At 47.3% G+C, this 24,947-nt stretch overlaps 1 protein-coding gene across 1 annotated transcript in view; it reads right to left on the minus strand.

The window, feature by feature from the left end:
- Positions 1–323: 323 nt before the first annotated feature.
- Positions 324–24,947, minus strand: part of LOC101869449 (gamma-aminobutyric acid type A receptor subunit epsilon) — a 34,760-nt gene continuing 10,136 nt past the window's right edge. Inside the window, exons 4-9 of the mRNA XM_005151207.4 lie at positions 10,237–10,457; positions 9,562–9,644; positions 8,330–8,467; positions 6,721–6,873; positions 4,621–4,823; positions 324–3,602 (exon numbers count right to left, since the gene is read on the minus strand). Coding sequence (XP_005151264.1) covers positions 3,309–3,602; positions 4,621–4,823; positions 6,721–6,873; positions 8,330–8,467; positions 9,562–9,644; positions 10,237–10,457 — 1,092 coding nt within the window. The 3' untranslated portion in view covers positions 324–3,308. The remainder of the gene's footprint in view (positions 3,603–4,620; positions 4,824–6,720; positions 6,874–8,329; positions 8,468–9,561; positions 9,645–10,236; positions 10,458–24,947) is intronic.

Consider the following 24,947-nt stretch of genomic DNA (forward strand, 5'->3'; position numbering starts at 1 on the left):
CATCAAGCACTCTCTGGCCACCAGCAAGGAAACTTGTCATGTCTGAAACAGGTCACAACCCACTCCAGTGTGATGGCAGAAAAGGCAACATGTTGGGAAAGCCAAGTGGCCTATGCTGGTCTAAGAGGGGACCAGTGAGCTCAGCTCCCCCTGCCCCGCTGAGCAGGGCCACACACAGCTACTGGATGTCTCTGTACCCTCGATTCCTTCTTTTGAGGAGCCTGGACTTTGCAAAGTAATTCCAAAAAAATGGTGGATTGTTCTTTCCGTCTTTTCTTAACTTTTTTTTGGGGGGGGGATACTGTAGAAACTTAAAACCATGATTGATTTGTGCATGCCTTTATTTATTGAGCTATTTATGATGGGCACAGATTTCCCTAAGCCAAAAAGCCCCCTCCCTCCTCCTTCCCCAGCCTTAGTAATCAGCTTCCTTGTACTCCCACCCACACTACACTATTTTCCTCTGTCAAATCCTCCATCATTGGTTAAATTACCTGGGTGTGTGTTGGCTGTATCTTGTTTTTGGTGAAATCTCATGATTTTTCAAGTTTACTTTGCCCAAGTCCGTATCATCCTCTTAGGGCTCTTGTACAACCTGCTTCTCTCCTGGCTGATTCTGTAAAAGGCCTGACTTCAACAAGCTGCTGAAGTCTGTCCTCTGGCCCCCATGATGGTCATCTGTATCCTTCAAGGCTCTCAAGTGCCTCAGAGCTACAGTGAATTGCAGATGTTTGGACTCCTTTGCACACGGATGTTACATTTTCCCTTCCTTCATCCCTTTCTCAGGTGCTCCCCTTCCACATTTTGCTGCCTGTGCTCCCTGCAGCCTGCATTGCCTGCACACCTTTTAGGCCACCATTCTGTTAATGAGCGTATTTGGCACAGGCCCTGTTTGCCACCAGGGTGCCCTGTCCCACACACATGCTACCAGCTGCCTTCTGACATGTGGAGACCCGCTTCATTCAGCATCTGTCACATGAGCCAGTTTTAATCTAGGATGCTCTTTCCTTTCAGCTCCCCGCAGAGATCACAGGACCCTGTTTAAGCCAGCTCCCTGTTGGTGTGTGGTTGAGTCATAGGAGGCTTTTCTGTTGCTACATCTAATAGAGCTTTGCTATCAGGAGCAGAACATCAACCCGCTTGGCTGGGAGTCGGCGCTGTCACCCGGCAGCTCTGCTTGTCTGGAAGTTGTTTTGATTCTTTTCTTAGACTTCTCCCTCTGTGTCTTTCTCTCTAAAACATTAATTTCCTCTAATTAGAGCCGCCTTAACAATTCTTTTTCCCCCTCTCCTCAGTTAATTTCCTCTAATTAGAACCTCCTTAATAATTCTTTTGCTAAATCAATTTCCTTAGTTAGAACCACCCGCCATAATTCCTTCCCATCCTTTCAAAAGCTGTCGGAGCAGCTAAGTAAATTATGCTTCTGGATAACCTTTGTCTCTTACTTGGTATTTTAAAGAAGAACTGTAACAGGTTAGACAGGCACAGTTTCACCTTCCAGAGCTATGCTGGTCTGACCCCATTAGGTTATACTTAGCAGAGTGCTGTACTACTGTATACTTAATTAGGTGCTCTACCTGTTCCTCTGGAACTAAGGTAAGGCTGTATTTATGAATGAATTAAACATGACACTTCATTATCCAGCTCACATTTAACAGTGTCAAAATGCTCCCAAAGAACATGTAAAACCTGCTGCCTCTGTTAGCTGTCCAGTGAGCCAGTCGTTCCTAACTTTGTCTCTGCAGCCATGCAGGCTTTCTTCTTGCGACAAGCCTTTGAAGTGCTAGTCATTTCTAAAACTTGCTGGTTTTAAAAAGAGTGTTTTGTTTGCAATTGACACATTAACTATTAATGGCTCATTGCTTCTCGGTCATGCTGTGGCCCACATCAGCAGTTGGTATAAATGAAGAGGGGGGGGAACCAATTTACATATTATGGACCTTGGGCCTGAGTTTCCTCTTTTACATTTTACAGTTTCTTCCCAGTTGAGATGGTGTTATGCATTCCTCTATCCCTTTATGATGGACCATAAGGAACCATCTCACTATGACCTTCCTGAAAGGGTGACTTGCTCCAATTCCTGATGTTAGAAAGAGAATGGCTAAGTATTGATGCAGCTGGGAAGAGCCATACAGTTTAGTGGTCTGGTTTTTTATGTAATTATGGAAAACCAAAACAGACATAAGGAAACACATTGGAGCTGCAGGAATGCTCTCTCCCCACCTCTGGTAGGTGCAGCATCAGTAGCAGATCAGATTCTCTTTTCTGTTACCCGTTGCTCAGGTTAGCAGCTACTACCAAGCAGGGATCTGATGGTTTCAACCAGTGTTGTTGTGAAGGAGAGCACTGCCCTTCTATGATGCATGGTGCAATAAGGCCCTAGTTCACATGAAACAGCCCAGAGAAAGCTATGTCACAACAGGCTCACAAGACTAGTTCTGGTCTTTTTAGCATAAAGACATTCTCCCCCTTTTGGCTATGCCCAAGGTAAGCTGCATAGCGTGCTCAGAGTCCTGTTCACAAAGCAGAATGTCACCATGTGCCCTGAAGAGTCTGCTCCAGTAAGGCAGATGGGCCCTTCAAACTTGTGAAGCGCTTTTTACCACCATCTGATGAGAATCAGCAGTGCCTCAGTGGGTGGATGCCTTGGGTGCCACTTGGTACAACAAGTGGAGTGATCCATAAGGAATGCGATATTCTACGGGGAGGCTTGCAGCCACTCCATCCATGGAAGTGTTACTGTCAGCTTCCTGGGAAGGTTCAAAACATTTTCGCCAAGCTCAGCCACTGTGGAAAAGCTGTACTGCTGCCTTCTTAGACACTTCTTTTCTTCTGACCTTCCCAAGCCTCTAGTACTTCACAAAGTCTGTTCTGGAGGAAGTGGTGCAGAAGCTGTGAGATCTACTTTATTTCCATTGCAGTCTTAATAACTATACAGAAAACTCCATTTGCCATCACTTCCCATGGGTTGGATGGGAAAATTAAACAAATTAAGGTTTTTGCTTTTGACAAAATCCCTAATTTTTGACATGGGAACAGGATGTTTTTGGGCAATTTTACAAGGAGTAAAATGCTGGTGGTGCTGGAGAAAGGGTTCTTGGGGAAGGGTAGATTCTCTAAAAACATATGTTAGAAGGCTAAAAAAACGCTGTCTGTTCTTCTCAGAAGAGATGAGAGCAGGAAGAGGGAATCACCAGGTTGGATTGTTCAGACTGACAATCAACTACAATGGAAGAGATGTTCTCTATGCTCCTTGAGAAGCCCATCTTGCTGGTCTCCAGTCCATTCCAGCTGACAACAAAGAACAGCTAGAGATAGAGATAGGCAATCCAGTAGACAATGTTGAAGAGCAGGAAGGCGGTGGGGAAAAATACACGAGAGTAGGAGTCCAGGCGGGAGATGTGAATACGAACCCTCCCCTCCCGCCACATTCCTGTCTGACAGTCCTCAATGCAGCAGAAGAACCTCTCACATTCCTTTCCCTCCAAGCATGGGGAACCAGGGTCTTCATCCTCATCATCTTCGATCTCTGCGGGCCAGTGCATGATGTTGTTGATGTTGATGGTGGTGAAGGATGGCATCACCTGTGCACAGGTAGGTGGCTGCAATGGGGGGGGGGGGGGGGGAGTGGGTTAAATAAAGGGAAGGAAAAGCAAGAAAACCTGTTCTAGACATCCAAAGCCCTCCACTTTGCAATAGGTCAGTTCATAGCACAGGTGCTGTTCAATGCACCTGCTTGTAAATCACTACCTTGGTCTACCATGGAGACTAGCAGCTACCTGCATGACTGTGATTTTCCTCCCTGGCACCCTAGGACATAGCCTTAGTCAGCAAAGATCTAATTGCTCTCATTCCCCATCTCTGCTACTAATAGTCAGTGCAGAAACAGGACCTCTTTGATTTCAGCTGTGCTAACCTCTTCCCTCATTCCCCTGAGCTCAGCTATCTCTGAGGACACAGCACACAGTCCAGATGTGCCTTCTGGTTGCTGTAAGTTCTTGGGAAAGGCTGTATGTACTCATAACCTCTTGGCCCAGGAGAAGAGGTGTATAATCCGCCTCAGAGAAGATTACTCTCCACCCATGCTGGGAAATGAGGCTCTTTGTTTTCAGTTCTGTCTCAATTCAGAGGCCTGTTTCAGCTGATGTGTCAGAAGTCCTGTCATGAGCTTGGGCATATCTCAAGAGGATGATGAACACAGTGTTCACTATTCCCATACTCAGGAGGTCTTCCAAGGTACAGACCATAAAAGAAAGCGTGTTTCTGCATCTCTGTGTACCAGCATAAAAAGAAGAACGTGGATCACCCTGTCTTAAAGTGGACATTTACATTTGGTCATGCGAGTTATCATAAACTATACTGATAAGCTCTACAGCAATTTTGAAGAGGTGCCTGGCTCTGACAGGGACCTTCTTGTCTAAGGGAGCATCAGCTGCTTTTTCCAGTTGTGTCTCACCTTTGAGGTGCTCAGACCTAGCACACAGAGTGGTCCAAGGACCTTATGAACAGTGTGGGTCAGGCACTAAACCAGATCGGCAATTCCCATGCAGGCTAGGAGGGATATTTCTAAATAGCTTGCGGTTGTAACAGCACCCACCTCTGCTGGCCCCTTTGACCTACCAGCCTGGCTTTCCTGTTGTTGTGCTCAACTGGTTTCTTGTTTCCCACCAGGTAGTTGAGTGTAGCATACTCCATGAGAGCTGCAAAGACGAAGATGAAGCACACAGAGACAAAGAGGTCCATGGCTGTGATATACGAAACACGGGGAAGGTGCTTGCGGGAGATGGTACTCAGGGTGGTCATTGTCAACACAGTTGTGATACCTAAGAGAGAAAAGAGATGGTATTAGTAATAAAGAAGAACACTTCTGTCTTCTACATGCATCCAACCCCCCCAAACATCCCCATTTACACTCTTCTGTGTGAGATAAACTCCCCTGGTTGTTTGGTCCCGTTTTTTCTCTGCTCAGCAAGACTCTGGTCTTGAGGCTCCCTCTAACAATGCTCTGTGGAAGAAGAGCTGTTCAAAATCCAAGTGTTACACAGGCCACCAATGTAGACTGGTAAAGGAACGGGGAATTCAGATTCTGCTTGAGGCTGTACACAGGAAAAGAAGCTTTGATAATGGAAGGGTAATGTAGTAAGCACCAGTCACAAGGATCCCTTTCTCACCTTGGTCTCTAATTCCTACCCATAAGCTTTCAACCTACTAGTCACTATTCTTCAGAGACAGCTCTTCACAATCTATTAATTTCTCAATGTAGAGGACAAGTGAGGAGGAGATGATAAGTAATCTCTTTCGACTAGAATGAGGCTTGGAATTGTTTTTGCAGCAGCAGTAAAGCTCACAGAACAAACTATCCAGTGCTGGTACCATGATCCATCATCCACCGGTTTTTAGGATGTGGAGAAGAACCAGCAACTCCACCTGTTCCTCCTTCTCTAGCATTCATCTAAATCAACCTCCCACCCTTTCCTGGGTCAGCCCAATGGCTCAGGGTGGCAGCATAGAAAGAGATTTACATATTTTCCTTCTGTATTAGCATTAGCAGATGTGATGTGACTTCCCATATATTTGAAATGCCAATGGAACTGGTCCAGTTTATGTCTCCTTAATATAGACTGGCGGGTTTGAGATGTACTGGGGATCATTTGTATTAAGGATAGCAGGGACTCTGTAGAGAATACATTGCTCTTGATGTGTTGAGGTCCCTTCTCATAGAGATGGCCCTCCCGGGAAAACTTGCCTTTGTTTTCTGACTCAGCCACTATAGTGGTGTCAGCTGCACAGAACATTTTACCTCTTGCTGTTCATTCCTTTCCCAGCCACAGACTATAGCGTTCCCTTACCTCCATTGGAAATGACACTCCATTCTTCTTCCTGTTCTGTCCATGGCCACCAAAGAAATTGATTTTGATAGGGAGGCGGGGAGAGATGGTCAGAATGAATGGATTCTGAATAGCCCTGCCTGATGCTGAAGGCCCCTCTCCTCTTCCCTCCCTCCCCTCAGAGGCTTGCAGGCAGGGCTGGGATTGCTGCGGGGCTGATGGGAAGGATAGCATTGGGAAGCAGAGCTTGACAGCAGAAGTGCATTTAATATTCCTAAAGACCTCTCTAGTGCCTATCAGAGCAGGATTCAATCAACATAAGCATTTTCCTGCCTCAAAGAGCCACTGCAGGTTGCTGAGAAAATCTAAACAACAGGCAGAGCTGTTGCCACATCCTGGACTCCCACTGTGGTGTGACTGACACAGAAAGGCTGTACCTACAGGGCTGCCACAGCCTGGGACTCAGTGGGTACAGCTGAGCAACTCTGTTCATTACCCTACAACCTTCATGCCTCTGGTCCTACACTGACCCCTTGAAAAGGGTTGAGGAAATGCAGAAGGCACGCATGTGGCAGGAGCCCTTTGGCCAGCATCGCAATGCCACAGCTCACCCCTTCCCTCTCCTTTTTGGTACATGAGAATACCACAATGTCAACTTGGAAAAGGCTGTGTTCAGGTCTCAGGTTGAGATACGAGAGTGCTGTGCTATAATCCAGTAGCCCAGGCTAGCACAGCTGGAGATTTGGTTGAGCCTGAGGACAGTGTTACACACACAAAGAATGGACTATCCTCCAGAAAATGGCAAAGTGCTTAAGGAGTTTTTGATTCAAACACTGTCTGCAAGCCTTGCAGAGTTCAACAAGCATCAGACGTGCAACAACCTGTCTCTTACCCAGAGATGTCCTAGCTGGCGTAGAGTCTCTCTTGATCCAGAAGGAAACCCAGGAAAGAACAACAGTCAGGATACAGGGAATGTAGGTCTGAATGGCAAAGTAACCCATACGTCTACTTAGGTCAAAAGAAACTGTCATCACCATATACTCCCCTAGGAAAAAGTAACAGAGACATTGGAATCACAATGTGCCTTCCCAAAACACAAACATCAGCAAAGTTTCAGAATTTGGAGTGTTTTGGATAGGTTTTCTTGTAGTTTTAACTGTCTGGCCAGCTGGCTTTGTGACTGCCCAGGTTGTAAGCTCCATGGGCAGCTGTGTGGCTGGCTCAGTAGGTTTAGTGTCTCTCCAGCACTGTGGCTGGCTGGTTTTATGGTTAATAGACCCTGTGGCCACCTGGCTGGCTGTGTAGCTGTCTGACTTAATGTCTTTGTGACTAATGGAAGAGCTGATTTTGTGGTTGCCCAACTGGCTGCCTGGCTATGTGGCCACCAGGTTGTACAGTCCTGGCTGTGTGTCCAAGGACACTGGAAAAACAGACTGGACAAGTTTCAGGGAAGAAACTACAGCGAGTATTCATCTCCAGCTGATTGCTGTGAAGGTTTCTTTTCTATAGAAGCTATTTAGCTGTAACAGGCTACACGGCCTGGCTCGCTAACTATCTACCTGAGCTGTGACAAAGGAGGTGTCCTTCAATCACTTCCATTGAGACTCTAGTTCTGTCTCTGGAAAAGGCATGTGGTGCCGTACATCCTAATTGCTCATTTGGCAACTTACAGCTGAGGTTCTCCCTCTCTTTCAGAGGCTCCTACTGAGTACTGGAAAAAAGCCACCTGACACTGCAGGGTTAAGATGGAGCTTGCAAGCAATTACTGGAAAAGAGAACTACAAACATCAGACAGACACTGGTGCATTCAAGATACTTTGACTGCACCACTTCTTGTCCTGGTTTGTGCTGCCTTTTCTACCCTGGTTACAGTCTGTCTTCTGGTGCTGGCAATAGCAACTTTCTGCAGCACTACCTCAACTTGCTGCTTCAGAGGGCTTGAAACACATGAGCTGACCCTATCTGCAGGAATCCAAAGAGGCTTTCCTCTGTTGTCTGTGGAAAGGAATGGGGATGTGAGCTATTATGAGAAGGTGGAGCCAGAAGGCGTTCGTTCCCTGGTTTCTTCACACATGCAGCCTGTTTCCTGTCTCTTCAAGCATAACTCGGGTGTTCTTCACCCCACACAGTTTTACAGGGGGAAAGTTCTGATTTCTCCACCCTTGTTCTGATCATAAGCATCACCCAGGGATCATACAGTATACACATACTGCAGCAAGAGAGCTCTGCCTCCTCTCCCTCCTGACCCTTCAGTTAGGGACAGCTTCATTCACATCAGCATTGTCACAGTTCACAGATGTCAGTAGTTTTGTCCTACCCCTGCTTCATCTTCCCCTCACCCTTCACCTCCAGCACTTCTGCTCCCTCGAGCAAAGGTCCATCCCTTCATCCTTACATTTCTCTGGGTCACTGTGACCTTTCTTCCCCACCACTGTGGAGCTGTTTGATGACTCTTTTCCCTCCCATGAGGTATTTCTGTGGGCTGGCTCCCTTTGCCTCACCTGCCCCAGTCCTGAGAACTTCTGAGGTGTTCCTCAGGCCAGTGAAGTCAAACTGGTACAGCCTCCAAGTGCGCTGGTCAGAGACCTCAATGGAGTAGCGCCTCCAGCGATAGACAATCTCCTCACGTGGGTATCCGTCTGGGAAAAGTGGGAGGACATCAGTGAAAGACTTCATCATGTTCCTCCAGCTTACTGAGGCAGGTATTCCTGGTGGTCATTGGACTTTCACTGCTCCTCATGACTCCCTTCCTTTCTCAAGCATGAATACACCAGGAATACAAAGCTGCCAACAAGGGAGGTAGCACAGCTGTGGCTGCTCTATCTCTGTATCTCTCACCCTACAAATTGATCTATGTATGGAAAGGGAAGGATGCATTCTCCATGGAGAAGGGGACCTGGCTCCTGCAGGCTGCTTCATGGTTTCTCCTGGCTCTGGTTTTCTTGGCAAAGAAACAAACCTACTGTGAAGCAGGGACCTTGACACCTACGAAAGAGTTCCTCAGAGCAGGGAAGGAGCGAGAGTTTGGCAGCCAAATACAAGTGTGTTTCTAATTATCAAGCATGTGGGGCATATACTGTTAATTAGCAAAGAACGAGGGATGGTGGGAGATGAGGGGATGATATCTCCTCAGCACGCTGCCTCTCTCTGAGGCACTTCAGAGCCATGTGAGCTGCATCTCTTCAGTGGCAGGGGAAGCGGGAGAGGAGAATCCGAGCTAAGATGACTAAACCAGTTTTCCAAGCAACGAGTAAGGACAGGAAAGTCTTGGTGCAGAAAGGCTCCTTGCAAAATTATCAGTGGGGATGTGCCAACATCAACAACCCTTTCTGCTAATGTGAATAGACAAATGGGGACTAGGAGGGGAGGTCTGAGGCTCTCAGCTGAAGTCTGGAAAACCAAGTTGTTGCCTTGGAGGGTGGAAGAAAGGGAGAAGATGCAAGGCAGGATGGGTGCCCTTTGTGTAGAGTGACCAGAAGATCAGTGGAATAATCACTCTTAACTTCCCACCTAAATTAAGGGAAACTCAGAGGTGCTGTGAATATATCCCTGAAGACAGGCTCTGCTAACCCAGGAGTGGGAGGAGGCTTCAGGGCATGGTGGGTAATGGTCCAGGAATAGAGTCATAAAGATTAAGTCGAAAAGGGAGGATGGTCTTCCCAAAAGAGTTTTACACTAGTGAGGTCTTACTGCTTGCCTTCTAAAGCTGTTTAAACAATACATGTATACTCACAACTGGAAAAAACCAAAGGGCAGGAGTGAGTGTCCATTGGGAAATTCTGCAGCTGGAGCAGACATTCAGCCTCGATCGTCAGCCTGAGAGGAAGCAAGAGAGAAGGAGGCTGAGATTTTGTGTTGAAGGTGGTTTGATTCTAACACCACAATGTGACAGAGGGATTCTCGCTTCCTCGAGAGAGAAACACTAATTTGTTGAAGATCAGTCTGTTTGCAGGAACATTTCAGCACAGCACAAAAACAAAACATATGTTTGGGTATTTCTAAAGTGAGAAAAAACATCTAATTTTCACATTCAAAAAGCCTTTTTTATTTGGTAAGTTTTTGAGATTCATTTATGGGAGTGAGAATCTGGGAACAAAAGCTAAATGTTTATTATCAGAAGGAAATAGATGGACTGTCCAACCTTAACCTTTAAAAGACTTTAGTTTAGGAAACCATCTGTAGCTTTAACTCTTTTTTAGGCATTATATGGAAAAACAGTTTGGTTTTTTGGAAGCCTTCATCCTGAGAAGAGGAAGCCCATTCTGCAACCAGTACTGCATGTCTACTCCCATCAGCACCATGAGACATCCCCACTACTGTGTCCCAGGCCACCTGGAAACCTGCTCTGCTTTGACAAGCTCCTTGTTCCCTCACCTCAGCAGCCAGCTACAGCATCTGCTGCATGTACCTGAGCGTGTAGAGCACTTTTCCATCATTCCAGATGCGAAGGAGCTGATTAGGAGTGGTTATCCAGTGGGAATCAGCCCGCTTGGAGTTCCTAAAAAAGGTGTCTGGGATCCAGATGCGGCTCACCATGTTGGTGTTGAGCGTGAGGGCCTTCAGGGTGCTGTTGAAACGAAGACGCCGGTCATACCATGTCTGAGCAAAGAAGATGTCAATGGTGTATTCCTGTGAATGAGAAGGAAGAATGTGTCCTTATGAGAGGGATTCAAGCAAAGCATTGCCCGTTTCCCTGCTCTGTAGGCACCATTCTGGAGTTACAGTCAGAACATCTGCTTTTTAAGCCTAAGAGAAGGTGTTAGTGACCACTGCCACATTTCCAGGCTCATCTTTAGGTCAGGATCATGACACACTTGGGAAGAGCTAAAGACTGCATGTTAACTGGTGTGCTGAGCCATAGCACGTTTTGCCTGACCCATGCCTGGAAAGCCAAGACCATACAAACAAGAGCCTGGGCTTCCTCTTGGTGGACAAGTCAAGCCAAACACTCCTTTTAAGCACAGTCATGAAGGGACAATGTAGATGTTGGCTGAATCCAACCCTAAGTTCAGCTACAACTTTCAAACACAGGCAAGGAAAGCTGCTCACCAGCTTACCAGAGAAGGCAAGCAAACAGCTCTTTCTGTTAGTCATTAGGATACAGCCCAGGAGTGCTCCACACACCTAATTTGTACATATAGCAATAGCAGTGTTGTGCACAAACCTAATGAGAATCCATCCCTTACTGCAAGACTTAGACTGTAAATAGTTTATACAGAAAACCGGGGCACTATGGGCTCCTGGGCAGATACCCCTTGCTGAAGATTAGAAAAGGAAGCTGGGGCAGGGGCTGCTGTGGACCCAGCTCAGGGTGCAACTGGTTCAAAAGCTTGAACAAGGTTGCACCGTGTTCTTTTGCAGACAGAACACAGGGTTTCCACAAAAGGAGGACCTTTGGTTTTAGTGGGAGAGGGTGTCCAAGCTCACCCCTAACTAGCATGTCTGGGAGGCAGCTCCTGCCCGGATTGGGCTGGCAGCAGTCCACTTCCTTAACCCACTGTTCTGCTGCTTGCTGCTGCAAGCCAATCTGCTCCTTACCCTCTTTCTCAACCTGCCTGAGAAGGTGCTAATTAGTGCCATGCAGGGGCCTGTGTGGCACTCAGTGCTTGGCTGAACCAGACCCCCAAGTCCTCTACCACCAGCCCATCATAAACACTGTCACCTGCTCCTGACAGCTCCTCTCCAACCTGGGCTTTGCTCCCTTTCACTCCCGGTAAACCCTCATGACCACAGAGGCGTTATCTCCCTCTCTCCTGTGGACAGAGATGAACAATGTCTGACTTTGCCATCTCTCCCTCTCATTCTCCTCCTCCCTCTATTGATTTATCTCAGTGGAATTTTTATGCCTGCAGCACACCCTCCCTCCGCTGCCCTTGCTGCTGGTTCAGAGCCGACTCTTCAAACCATGCTGCTAAAATAGATGCTGTGCTCTTAGCGCGCTCCCTTGGACAGCTTGTCCTGCTGGGGCAGGCAGAGCAGGGCAGCGCACGACTCCCCACTTCACTTTCCTCCCCCTCGCTCCATTGTCAGCCAACCGGCGATGAGTGATTGGTACCAAAAACGTCCCTTGCATAGGAATGAGATCACAAGAAAAGAACATTTGCCATCAGGCGCCCGCATCTCTCTCTGGGCTGATCCTTCACCCTGGTTAGATGCAGGGATGAGCAAAGGTGACAGGGATGAGGTCCTCACATACCTCTAATGGGGACAGATGCAGCATGTTCAAAGTGACGGCATTGCCCCTGCAGTTCATTCAAAACAGACATGAGGAGACTGAGCAAGGATAGCAGCTGCCCCCAAAGCCAAGCACACAAGCATAGCCATTGCCCTAGGGCAGGAGGTGGGAAGAGCCCATTCCAGCATCTGAGTGCTCTGGATCACACTAGGTGCAGGGTATGTGGTGATGAAGGCATGGATGGGGCTGTGAAACACTGAAATAGAGCCCACAGATGGGCAAATAAGCATTGGCACAGCAGGGACAAGATCAGGTAATGGCAGCCCAAGAAAATTACATATATGGGGGGGGGCTGACTTTATTCTGCCAGCTTCCAGCTGTTGGAGCTAAAATACTGTTTGAGCCAGTATGAGCTTACATCACTTCTCCAAAGCAGTATCTCTGGTATAGAAGAAAGCAACCAAAACCGCAATTATACATCCATGTTAGATGCCATTATCTATTTCCAACTCCTGACTGGAGTCATTTGTGAGCTCTTGCTTCTGGGGTGGCTGCTCAGGTTAGATGTCCTGCTGGGAAGTTCAGCGTTCAGCACTGGGATAACCAGTGCTAATGTTCTGGGAGAGCGGAGGGTCAGCTATCCCAGGGGCTTAGTGTTTGTTGTCAAGCAGAGATTTTCAGAAGGGATGAGCATTAAAGAGCTCCTCTTGTGCCATTCATAGCCAGCCTTTGCAAAGGTGTAGTGCACAAGTCATTCAGCTCTTCTGAAAAACCTGAGCTGTTATTGTCACTGTCCTGGTGTTTGATCTAATTTCAGAGGCTATTATTAGCACAGCTATTCATGAGGAAGAACTTAGTAGCTGAGCTGGCTCCCTTGCCTGTATGTGAGGAACCCATTGGGAAATGTTGGCATTTACAAATGTATTTTCATTCAGAATTATCTGAGGCAAGATTTATATAAGAATGCTCCAGCCTTTGGGAGCACTTTTACCCTTCCAATTCTCTCCCCCATCCCTCTCTGTGTGTGGTGCTTGGTTGCTGGCTGGGTTTAAACCAGTTCCTGAAGACTTTAGTACTGCTCCCACCAGGTGAGGTTTGCATTGGTGCTGGGGAGCCTTGCACCACTGTGGCTCTGCAGAGGGAGGAAAGTGCTGAGACCTTTCTCTGAGTATTAATCAGATCCCACTTAGCTGTTGATATCTGAATAAAACAGGAGGTGTTTGACCATGGGTTCCCTGTGGTCATCCTTCTGGAGGGAGATCCCAATACGATGCAGTCCAAGTTGTCTTCTGGAAGTGCCTCCCACTCTTACTGACCTCACAAGAGTCCAGGCTGATCAAGCTGAATAGCTGAAATTTGGCAGGATGAACTCAGCCCCTAAAACTTGCTTCCTGCACCCCTGTAGTTTCTGTCTGCCCCTGATTCATTCTCAAGCATTAGAAAGAGACTTCTCAATACCTCAATTTCCCCGTGTAGAAAAAGGTTATTGTAAAATACGCCTCCAACACTACTGTACCATCTGCTGCGCAGCACATGGAGGTTGTTAACTTCTCTGTCAAAGCACGGGCTTTTTTAGTGTTTTCAACCAGAAGGAGCTAACGAAATAAGAGGAATCACTCTTCGGTTAGGTCACGCCATTTGGATCACACGTGGGGTAGCACACACATGTTGGCATGCATGCAGTTTTACATCAAGTTTCACTCACAGAATAATGAATCAAACTACCCATAAGGCAATCACTACCTATCCTAAATACTATCATGATGTTAAGGTCCTTTCTAACCCTAACCATTCTATGATTCTATGTGAGTTCATCCAGTTCTGGTGCTAGCTGTGCGGGTTCGTGCCCAGCTCAGCCCTTCAGCATGTCCCCGCTGGTCCCCTTGGTTACTGTCATCACACAGCACTGCTACACATCACTGCTCAGTCCTCATTTTCCTCATGTGGGCAGCGTGGATGCTGGTGGAAACCCAATTCCAAAAAAAAGGCAAAATCTGAAAACACTTAATGGAAAAAACCTGTCCTGCAAAAGAGCATTTGTGGGAAATAAAGGGATGTGGAGTTGACAAGAATATTTCATCTTGGAAGAAAAAAATAAAGCAACAACAAAGAGATTTTACTGCACTCACAAACCCTTTCATTTTTAAAGCCATAGTTTAAGTAAAAAGCTATGCAATTTCCATGTGAAAAGTCATTTCAAAGAAAACCCCCAAATTTTCCATCCAAAAGAAAATGAACAGGTTCAGAAATCAGCCTGTCGCCAGCATGAGAGAGTTTGGAGCTGGCCAGTGTTCTCAGTGTGCTGCCCTAAGCCCTCCAGTGTGGGTCACCTCAGCCACTCTGCCCTAACCTTCACAGCCCTAGAGCACTCATTCCATTCCTGACATCCAAATACAGCCAGAACATCCAGCCTAGCCCCAGGTCACTCCTCCCTCTGCCTCTGCTCTCACCTCTGTGTGTATGTGCACGCATACTGGGAATCAACCAGTATTTCCAGTTGGATTTGGCCCCAGGAACTCTAGACTAATTTCTACCCTGGGTTCAGATGAGTAAGGGCTACCCAGTTTCAGACTAACAGCTTAAACTCACAGCATTAGCATGACACAGCTTGAAATTAGCTGTTTGTATTTTCACGTTGCCTTGTACACCAAAAAATGGAGCTGTGCACTACCACAAGAACCTTTTCAAATGGCTCAATGCATGTGCAGTTTATCTGACCCCTCTCAAGCATGCATTTAGTGGGATACAGAGGAATTGGTACCGCATGGCTCCTCTCTTTCTGTATCTGATCTTCTTCCTCTGTGTTCTGTAAGAGCTCAGCTTTCTGACAAGTGCCCAAGAGAGAAGCAAAGCCATGAGATGTCTTAAATATTTTCCTAAAATAGGATAAAATTAAGGATTTAAAGGTGTTCTTTTACAGCTTCACTTGTATTCAACAGCAACAAGAAAACCTCCAAATAGGGAAGACAGAACCTGGAAACAGGTTCCTCTATTTTTCTCCATTGGAGAGAGTTTGGAAAAATCCTAAATACCAGTGAGAGGTTATGTCCTAGCAAGTCTCATTCTGGCTTTTATTGTTCCAATTTTGGTTTTATTCATATAGTCCCTTTCCTCTGCACTTCCAAGCAAATCCCTCACTGCAGTACAGTAAAGCAGGTTGCTTTCCTCAGAAGCATGGCCAGTGTTCCGTGTGGGCTGATGTGAATCTTATGGATCTATGCTGTCAATCACACAGCTAAGCAAAGGAAATATTACAGGCAAGCTCTTTGGGATGCTGCAGGTCAGTGAGACCTTGGGAGTTACTGGAAGAGACCCAGGAACGGTATGTATTTCAAAGGCTGATAGGAGGCTCATGCAGTCCAAGGCAAGCCAGGAAGCTTCTCCTCCAGTCTCCCTCCTCTGCAATACAAGGGTCAGCCCAAACATCCACTCTTCAGACACAAATGCATGCAACAACTCTATATCCCTGCACAGGTGGGCATTTTCCTCTCCATGGCATCCTACACATCCCTCCCAGCATGCAAACATCCTGGCAAACCCCCGGAGCTCCATGTGCCAGGGAACACACTCAGTAACAGCAAAAAGTCTGGAGACACTCTCCAGACTAAATAAATGAACTAAATAAAATAACCTTGTTTTACAATACTCTTCAAATCTGATACTCCACTTCTTGTCCCTACAGCTTGAGGGCAGGAACGTGCTTCTAGCATGACATGTGCAAGCATTCTACAAAGGCAGCAAGCAGAGAGGACCTGCACTAACAGCATATGCTATCGCCTGACACTGACCACTTCAGAGACCAGTTGGGCAGCATCAAGTTTCTCCTATGAGTGAGACGCCTCGCTCATGGATGCATCCATGTCCCTGCTCTGGGCTGTCTCCCCAGCACAAAGAGCAGAAGAATGAGGATCTAAGTTTCATTGTGTTTTGAAGGCTCTCCTCTGTCTAAATCAGACCCCAGGCAGCTTTCTGGACATGATGCCAGGGTGGCGAGGGGAGCTCACAAGGACAAGAGGAGCAGAGCTCTGATGATCTGTGTTTTCAAGGTGACACACTGAACTTCCCATCTGTTTCACTTCTGCAGCAACATCGGCAGTGCTGTCCTTGTCTCAGTGTTTTTCACCTCTGCCCAGGGAATCTCAGCTGAAACAATGTTCTTTTTACAATACAAACTCGCTGTTAAAACCCATCACCACGTCCTGTGCTTGTGCCAGGAGCCTTCAAACAGGACTCACTGTACATACTTCTCTGTCGGCTGCAAAGTCTCCAGTCACGGCTTGCTCATCTTTGGGGTCTGCAGACAGGAGCTGGACAAGGCTTTCAAATCCAAGTGCTGGCTCCTGGAATCCCTCCCTGCCCATTCCCACACACATCTGCTCATGTCTGATCCCATCCTGAGGCAGAGGCTGATTGCTATGGTGCCCTGGCACATGCAGCCTCTTACTGTGAGCCCCAGGAGCACCTGACCTAGATGTGTGTGTTTCAGCAGCTGATTAACAGTCATTACCCAAAGGATCAAGGAAAGACCTTGAATGGAGACATGGCATCAGCCAGGCTCTTGTTTATAGAAGCACAATCTGTCTGCACTGTCCCCAACAAGGTTATTACTGAGAAGGCAGAGGTGTAGGTACAGGATGTGTACAGATGGGGCAGAATTAATTAAAAGGGAAGGTACTGAACACTTCAATGAAGTATTACAGAAAGCACCACAGGGAAGGAGCTGCCTCCTTTTAGCTTAGTTGTTCACCACTCTCAGGACAAGACATGCCCTGTGTGGAAAGTCTGATGCAAACAAGGATGCAGCCCAGTTACCATGATCTCTATAAAATGCCTGGGCTGCTTGCAGAGCAAAGCCACCCTTGTCTAAAGTCTTGTTTTCACATCGAACCTTACTGCTAAATGCTTAAATGCTCCCTGTGATGTTGGGCTTGAAGTAACCTTGTGCCAGAAGAAGGGAGTAGGCAGGGGAAGAGATGAAGTGAGAACAGAAGCACATAGCATAACTAGAAGTGAATACATAGCACTTCAGGCAGGTGCTCTTGTTAATTTGTCCTTTGAGCTAATGGGGTGTTTGACAGGACAAAAAGAAAAAGACAAACCTTCTCACCACACACATTAACCCCCAGGATTGTTCCTCCAGGACAGCTCGGCCAGATTCAGATGAGAAGCTGGAATGTCTTTAATTGCATTTCCCATTCCCATGGCACCCACCATGATTAAAATGAAGTGGCATGGACAATCTAATACTGCTGCAGCTCCCCTCTGCCAGTCAGAGGAAGGTAGGAGATCCCATGAATCCCAGTGTCCAGTCCTAAACATTCCAGGGAAGAGGTGTCTGGGATGGGCAGCTTGTTCCCATATAATTTTCCACCACCATCCCACCTTCCTATGGGACTTTGCTTTGCCTAGTAAGGACATCTTCTCTTCAGGGTAGTGACTGCCTCTCTCTGTGGACTAAGAGGTGTCTAGTGATCTCAGATGGATGCCAACAAAGACAAAATACCTTCCACTTGAGTCTTAGTGGTGGAGAAATTGCTATAGAAGTTGTGTTTTGAGGTCAAGACAAGAAGGAAAGGGTGGCCAAGACAGGGAACTATAGGAGCTATGCTTTCTGTATGGATCAGAGCCAGAAGCTTTCTTCCCATGCAGGAATTTCATGGCATGGCAAAGCAGCATGCAGAATCAGAGGGGTTAAAAGTGGGCCAGCAATGTCAGGCAGTGTCCCTCTGTCCCAACAAGCTCCTAAACCCATGGCCAACCACAGTGTCTAAGGAGCAGGAAAATCACTACACCCTTCTCCTAAATACATACCCTCCTCCATGAGGAGGAGATGAGGACAGAGTACTCTGCTCCACTGACTCTTTCAAGGAAACTTACTTCATGTTGTCTCTCATGCCCCCTTGCTGTGCTTGCCAGCTTTCCCTTCCTGCCCTGCCAGCTCCTTGATTTAGCTCCTTCTCCCTGCTTCATTTTGTTTTTCCTTTCGCAGTTCTTCTGAAGCCACCACGGAATCACAGCTGAGCCCTAATGAGATTTCAAGGGAGTACCAGGCTGAGGAAAGCAGCTGGGAGGAATGAATCAGGTTATAGAGAAAGAACAATTTCTTTCTGTCTCCCCTGCTGGGTATTTGAAGGGCAAAGCAAGCTGGACTGCAGTTACGGAAGGGACACCAGGCCAGCTGATTCTCCTTTCCAGGCATACATCCACACCTCCCAAGTGTGATGGTCATTTGGAAGCCAGGACACCAGCCACCAGGCAAGCAGGACCTGCAGAGCTCTGCTGCTCTGTGCTACCCGCTTTACATAGCACATGGTGGCTGCAAAATAAGAACCTCCTCAGAAACTGGGGGCCGGTATTCCCAGGCTTTGTTTCCAGCTCCCAACTGTTTTGTAGAGACCCAGCCTACTGCAGATGCCTCCTTTAAAACTCAACAGCCCCACCTTCCCCAGGTCTCATAGATGGCTTTAGGACATGTTAGGACATAAGACATAAGGAATGCACTGGCAGACCTTATATAACCCAAAATCATACATAGAAAGAAACCAATTTTGGCTCTTGAGCTTAGTCCAAAGTTTCCGTGAGCTGCACAGCCCATTCTCTGCTGCTTCTCTCCAAACCCCAGAACTTGGACCTGCCTTTGGCTTTCTGTGATAGCACCAATGCTGAGGTATTTTCACCTCCCCTCCTGCTGCTCCAGTGGGAGAAGAGCAGTGTCTAAACAGCTTGCAGGAAGCTGCATGCAGAGCTAACATCCAGTCATGAGCAGCTTGGCTTCACACAATGGCTTACTCCTCCCTTGTAGTGCAGACTGGGTCCCCAGCATCCCATTACCACTGCTTCCATCCCCTGCCTTCTCTGCAGGGACCCTTTCTCCCCAAGCCTCTGCAAATGCCTCTGGCACACTGCTCCAAGCCATGTCACCACTGTGGCTCTTTGCTGTGGCAGGGACAACCAGGGCCCATTGTGCCTTCTCACAAGGCACAGATTCATGTGACAAACTAAGGCTGCAAGCTCTGGACAGGTCTGTCAGTCTACCAGTGCCAGATCATGAAAGGAAATAGTTGTCTTGAATATTACAGTTCTCTTTGCTTTCAGCTTTTCGAGGAGCAAATGAAGAGAAGATCAGCTAGTTATCACCTCAACATAATCCTCCTACCTCTCCTTGTGGCTGTAAGAATAACCAACCTAACTCCCACAGCCTTTTCCCACTTCTCTACCCCACATGTCCTCACTACACTACTAGGGTGGCTTTGGTTTCTGTGGAGAATGGCAGACCAAGGGGCACAGGTCTGGTGTGGGAGGTGTAACAGGTACACTGGCAAAGCTGGAGGGAAACAGAAGCAGATTGGGGGGAAGTATCAGAGACAAGGCTTAGAGCATTTGCAAAGTCCCCACTCTGACCTCCCCTGTTCCCCACCACATGGAGACAAGGTGTTTCCCCACCCACACAAGTGTTTTGGTTCACACATCCCATGTGCATCTGCCTGTGGGTGAGCCACTATCACTGCCTGCAGTTCTCTTGTTGAGCAAAGCCCATCAGATGGTTAGAGCCACTTCCAGCTAACTACAGGTCACAGCACAACCACGGGAATCCTCACAGCAAAGCCTTCTGGACATGGAGATGGACAAGCAAGTCATATACCAACATCCTCAGCTACCATCACCTCCATGCTACCAGCACGCAGCAAACCCAAAGCCCTGACCAGACCCAGTGCCCCATGCACTGATTTCCTTGGGGCTTTGAGGAGCTGTTGCATTGGGCATTGGTGGGGTCAGTCTCAGCAGCACTGTTATGAAACGGCTGCAGCATCAGCAAACCCACAGCAGGGAAGGATGGGTTGCTGCCGACCACTGTGAGGCAGATGATGTGAAGATCTACCTACCTACCCACTTGTTGTGCCTAACATGTACCTCCTACCAGCACAACAGACACCAAGCTGAAGGTGTAGAGGCATAAAGGAAGTGCCTGGAGGCACAGGGGGGATGCAGGGGTTGCAGGGAGGAGAGGAAAAGCGCTGCCTCAGCCTGACCAGCTCTGGTCCATGGGGAGGCTCCGGCTGCAGTATCACTGCTCTACTGCTGCTCACTTGCAATTTGTATCATGGGCAATTAAACCTTTCCTGTGCACGGAGATGGGATGTAATAGCCTGAATATGCAGCCTTTAACATCAAGGCATGAAGAGGTCCTTGAAGCATATTGCCTCTGGTTACCCAGTGCCACTGAATTCTGAGAAATGGTCTCGATTTCACAGCACACTTCTAGCAGATTTCACATCAGCCTTTTACAGGAGACGCTGGTTGCAGGAAATAAAGAGAACTGATTTCTACTGGAAAGAAAAAAAGGAAGTTTTGTTGAAAATATATTAAAATTCTCCAAACCTAAAATGAATTTCCTCAAGCTCATCATTTCATTCAGACACATTTCTTCTTCTACAAGCTCACAAAGCATTTTGCTTTACCCTTATCTCTTTGATTCGCTTCATTTTGACTTTTATTCTCAAATGCTCATTTTCATGCTTTACTTATAGGATAGGATTTATCACCGCATGAAAAGCAAATCAAAACAATCTGATGATGCTAAACATAAATATTTTGATTGTCTCTAGACCCGTTTTCCTGCAGAAATGGGGAAGAATTTTGGCTGTTTGTCTCAACAGGGAGGGAACAGTGAGGCTCCCTTCTCTACAATGCTGTTTACCCTAGACCAGAAACCCTGGCTTCTGACCAGCTCTTTGACTTGGCTCTCACACACCTGAAATATCCAGACCTCTCCTGTGGAGAGATCTAAAGCCTTCGATTCAAATAAATCAACTCTGCCTTAAGAATAATTCAGCCCATCAAGTGAAAACTATTGGTACAGCTCAGAGCCTATATCTTTCAAATTTGACACAACAGTGCTTTCCCTTTGACTTGGAAAAATCAGTTTAATGAGGTTTGGAGCATAGATCAGTATCTGAATCAAACACATGCTTCCTTGCCTGTCCATGCACACATGCCTCTGTATGAAGGAGCGGGACCATTGAGGACCACAGAGCAACTCCATGAGCTAACATGCTTGCAATGGAGATGGCTGCTTCCATGCTTTTCCCCACAAGATGCAGCTGAACACTGCAGCTCCAAGCCTCAGCCTGCAGATCCCAGGCACATCCCTACCAGTGTGTGGGGGCAAGGTTGCATTCCCACCACCCATTCATGTGCATCACAGCAAAACCTCTTTTAATGCCCTGCCAGAGGGCAAAGCTCCTACCAAACCAAGAGAGAGATGCTCACTGCCTCAGTTGCCCAGGCAGGGAATGTCCCTGCAGCCTGGTCCAGTAAAAGGAGAGACTCTTGGTCACTGGAAAACTGTCATCATGGACCATTAACACCTAGAAACCTAATTGCTGGCACACACCTCTGGAAGGGGAGACCAAGCATAGCTGCTGTGGTCACAGTTTGCATTAGAAAAGGTTTCCTGTGGATAAGGGTGAGGAATACAAGTTAGAATGTTCTCAAGTTGGGCATGGTGAGCACGTCAGCTCCTTGGGAAGCACTGACAGTGAGCATGCCTGCAAGGGTTCAGGGCAAAAAACAACCCCTCTGCATTCAGCTTTGCTGAAGAAATGGGAGTTCTCTCCAAAGGCTGGCACAAAATGAATGCGGGATTGAGCCATTCCCATCAGCAGAAGGCCGGAAATCAGATCCATGAAGGAACTACAAGAGCTGCTTCCTTCATTATGAATGTTGATTTGTCCCCTATTGCTGGAGGGCCAGAGGCTGCCCAAGCTGTGTGGAGCACCTGCATGCCAGGACTGATGCTGCAGCATAAGAACCCTGACCGAATACAGCCACATTCCCTGTTTAGTGCCGGGCTGCGAGCAAGGATGTTCATCAACTTTAGGGCTTTGCTCTCCAGAAATGCCTCTGAAGAAAAGCACTTTTCTCCCCAGGATGCTGCTGTCCAGATTTTTGTATTTTATTTAGCTCCCAATCTTAAAGGCAGAACCGCAGTGTTTTGTTCATCTGCATTGATAACAGACTCCTCGTGTTTCCTGCACAGTAAACAGCCTATAAATAAAATACCAACATGGATGTCACACAGAAAATATCTGTAGGGGATTGGTGTGAGATAATCAAAGGAGCCGGTTGAATTATTCATGGTGAATAAATGAGCCCTTTCCCAGTTTGGGAGCAGACCCCAAAAGTTGTGGAAGCTCCTGGGATACAGTCAGGATGAGAGCAACTCATTTATCTCGTTAGACCTTCTGTTGCGGTTCATGCTTTGTCCCACAAGTCACAGATGACTGGTGCTATTCCTCAGCGGCCTCCTGATTTATTTTGTTTCTGAAGGCAATGACAAACGATGGCTACAGGACAGGCACTGCCCTTCACCATGTGCCTGACCTCACCGTCATGCCAACACGAGCAGCTACGTGAGGGACAGGCTCTCTCCTAGCACTTGGGCACACAGGAATGATCCCTGAACATCAAGGAATCGGGAGACAGGAGCGCTATCCAAGCAAATGAGTATGTGTGAAGACATTATAAATGCACCATCAGCTCCAGTGGTGCTGAGCCATCACTTAGGCATGGAAACTAATGGCCAGAAAAAGCACTGGTGCCCTTAGTGAGCAATACCCATTTCCCAACACTTTACATTTGTGCGATACGCATCTTTATCAGGGACCAAACCCTGACCTAGCTCATTACAAGAGCACATGTCTTGTGCAGCCTCACTAGATTCATGCTGATGACCAACTCTTGCTGCACACCAGGCAGGCCAAGAAGAGCGCACAGTCCTTGGCAGAGACTTGTGGTGTGCTTCAGGCATTGCAGTGCAGCCTAGAAGTGGGTGCATCTGGGCTATTGCCTCCTAGACAGATGATTTGTGAAGCATTTTGAAGTCCTTTCAGTTGAGAAGTGCTGTGCAACTGCTGGAGTCTATTATCAGGGAAGAAGGGGAGGGAGGAAGGTAACAAATTTCCTTTACCTATAGGCTTATCTTGTGCTCCAGAGAAACATATTCAAGCACTTTCAAAAGTGTGCCATTTTCATTTCCTTCCTACTTATTCCAAAGCAGCCAAAGCTAAGTATAATCAGGACTTAAGTATTCCTCAGAGCCAGACAATTATTACCGGTCTCGGTTTCCCCATCTATTAAGAAGAAACGAAGATATTAACCCAAGCCTTGCAGCAGGACACCACGGCTGTAACCCAAGGCTTCCCGCTGCGACTCCCACACTAGTGCCTTCCAACAAAGCACAGTTGCCAGTGCTCGGGGTGCAGCTTCACTTCCATGTGGAGATGCCTCAAATTATGCTCTCCACAAAGGTGGCTTAGCCCTGCACAGCTTCAGTGCGACCTGGCTCCTCTCCTGGGGATCTTGGCTCCTGCTGCTGGGATAGCTCAGCCATTCACAGGCAACTACCACCTTGCTGCCCACTGATAACAGGACATCCACAGGGATCTTACCTAAAGAGCTGCAGTTCAGCAGCTCTGAGTGGGGAGGAAGCAATCCTTGGAAGAGGGTTGTGTCCACAGCCACTGCCTCCCTGCCCCACTAAGCCATCCCTGCACAAAGAGCACCCAAAAGCAATGATGAAGTGCCCCAGGTCCACAGGCTGGCTTTGCCACAGCAGCTCCCTTCCTCTCCACTAACCCTTGTCAGCTTTAACTCTGAAAGGCAAACCTCCCTCCCTGGCTCCTAGGGATTTACATGAAAGCAGCCAGTGGGGAGTTCTTTTCATTCATGCTGGGCTTATACTTCTAAATTATAAAGTGTGTCAAATGAGGATTTAATTTATACTTAACAAGACAACGTTTGTAAATTAATTATTCATCAGCTGATAACGAATAAACATTTCCCCTTTCCCTCCCTCCCCCTTTTTCACGGTGTTTTCACAAATGCACCTCACATGTAAATCTATTCAATCTATTCTGCAGTACTACAGACGTGGCAAAATATGTTCTTCATCCTCAATTTCGTTAGCGTGTTGCATGGTAACTAATGCAGCCTGGCACAGCATTATGAATTTAATTGTGTGCAGCACCTCCTTCCTAAAGAGGGTAAAGGGAGGAATATTCAACACGTATTTGGACTATCACCCTCTTGGGGTTGCAGTCCCCTGCTCACAGCCAGAGATAACAAAATCATTTGCTGCAATGAGGGAGGCAGGAGCTTAGCCCTGCCTGCTGGAAATCACAGGCACTCCAGAGGCAGCAGAATCGAGCCCCTGCTGAATGATAGAGGCTAATTTTGCTCTTTCTATCTTCATTACCTATAAGGAATTGGGTTGGGGTGATACACAATCCCAGCAAAGGAGCTGTCATCGAGTTATGCTACAGGATTTGGCACACAAGGGCATAACCTCGCATATACCAAAGAGAGGAGCCTCCAGCACCTAAAATAACCCTGACTACACTGCCTCTGAACCCAGACAGCTGAAGCAGGTAAGGCAGCAGGTCCCTGGATGAATGGTGTGTTGCCATTTCGTTTGGTCAGGAGGCTCCCATAGTGTTCGGGCTACATTCTCGGTGTTTAACTCCTCAAGCCTCATGCTTGGCTTGGTGCAAGAAAGGAAGAAAAGGACATTCAGCTCTGACCTCAAGGAGGAATCTCTGGGCAGGACTGGCTCCATCCACAACCTCAGAACAGAAGCACTTTTTCCACTCCCACCCATGCTGGCTCTCATGGTCACTTCACGGACATCCACAGGACTGAAAGACACTCAGCCCCAGTAGCTGGCAACCACTTTAGTTCATAATTTTCTGGGAGTTAAGCATCCCTAAAAGAAGGTGACCCAGAACTCTAGGTGTCCTTGACACCCGTTAACACAATAATCTATATCAATAAAGCCATTATAAATCAAAACTAGGAGCAAATTCCTCCAGCAAAGAACCAGTCAGCAAAAAAATGTGAACCCAAGGTCTCCTCTGTGGGTCCCTGCTGCCACAGCCCTCCCCACA

The sequence above is a fragment of the Melopsittacus undulatus genome, chromosome 6, assembly GCF_012275295.1.
Source record: "Melopsittacus undulatus isolate bMelUnd1 chromosome 6, bMelUnd1.mat.Z, whole genome shotgun sequence".
In the NCBI taxonomy this organism is placed as follows: Eukaryota; Metazoa; Chordata; class Aves; order Psittaciformes; family Psittaculidae; genus Melopsittacus; species Melopsittacus undulatus.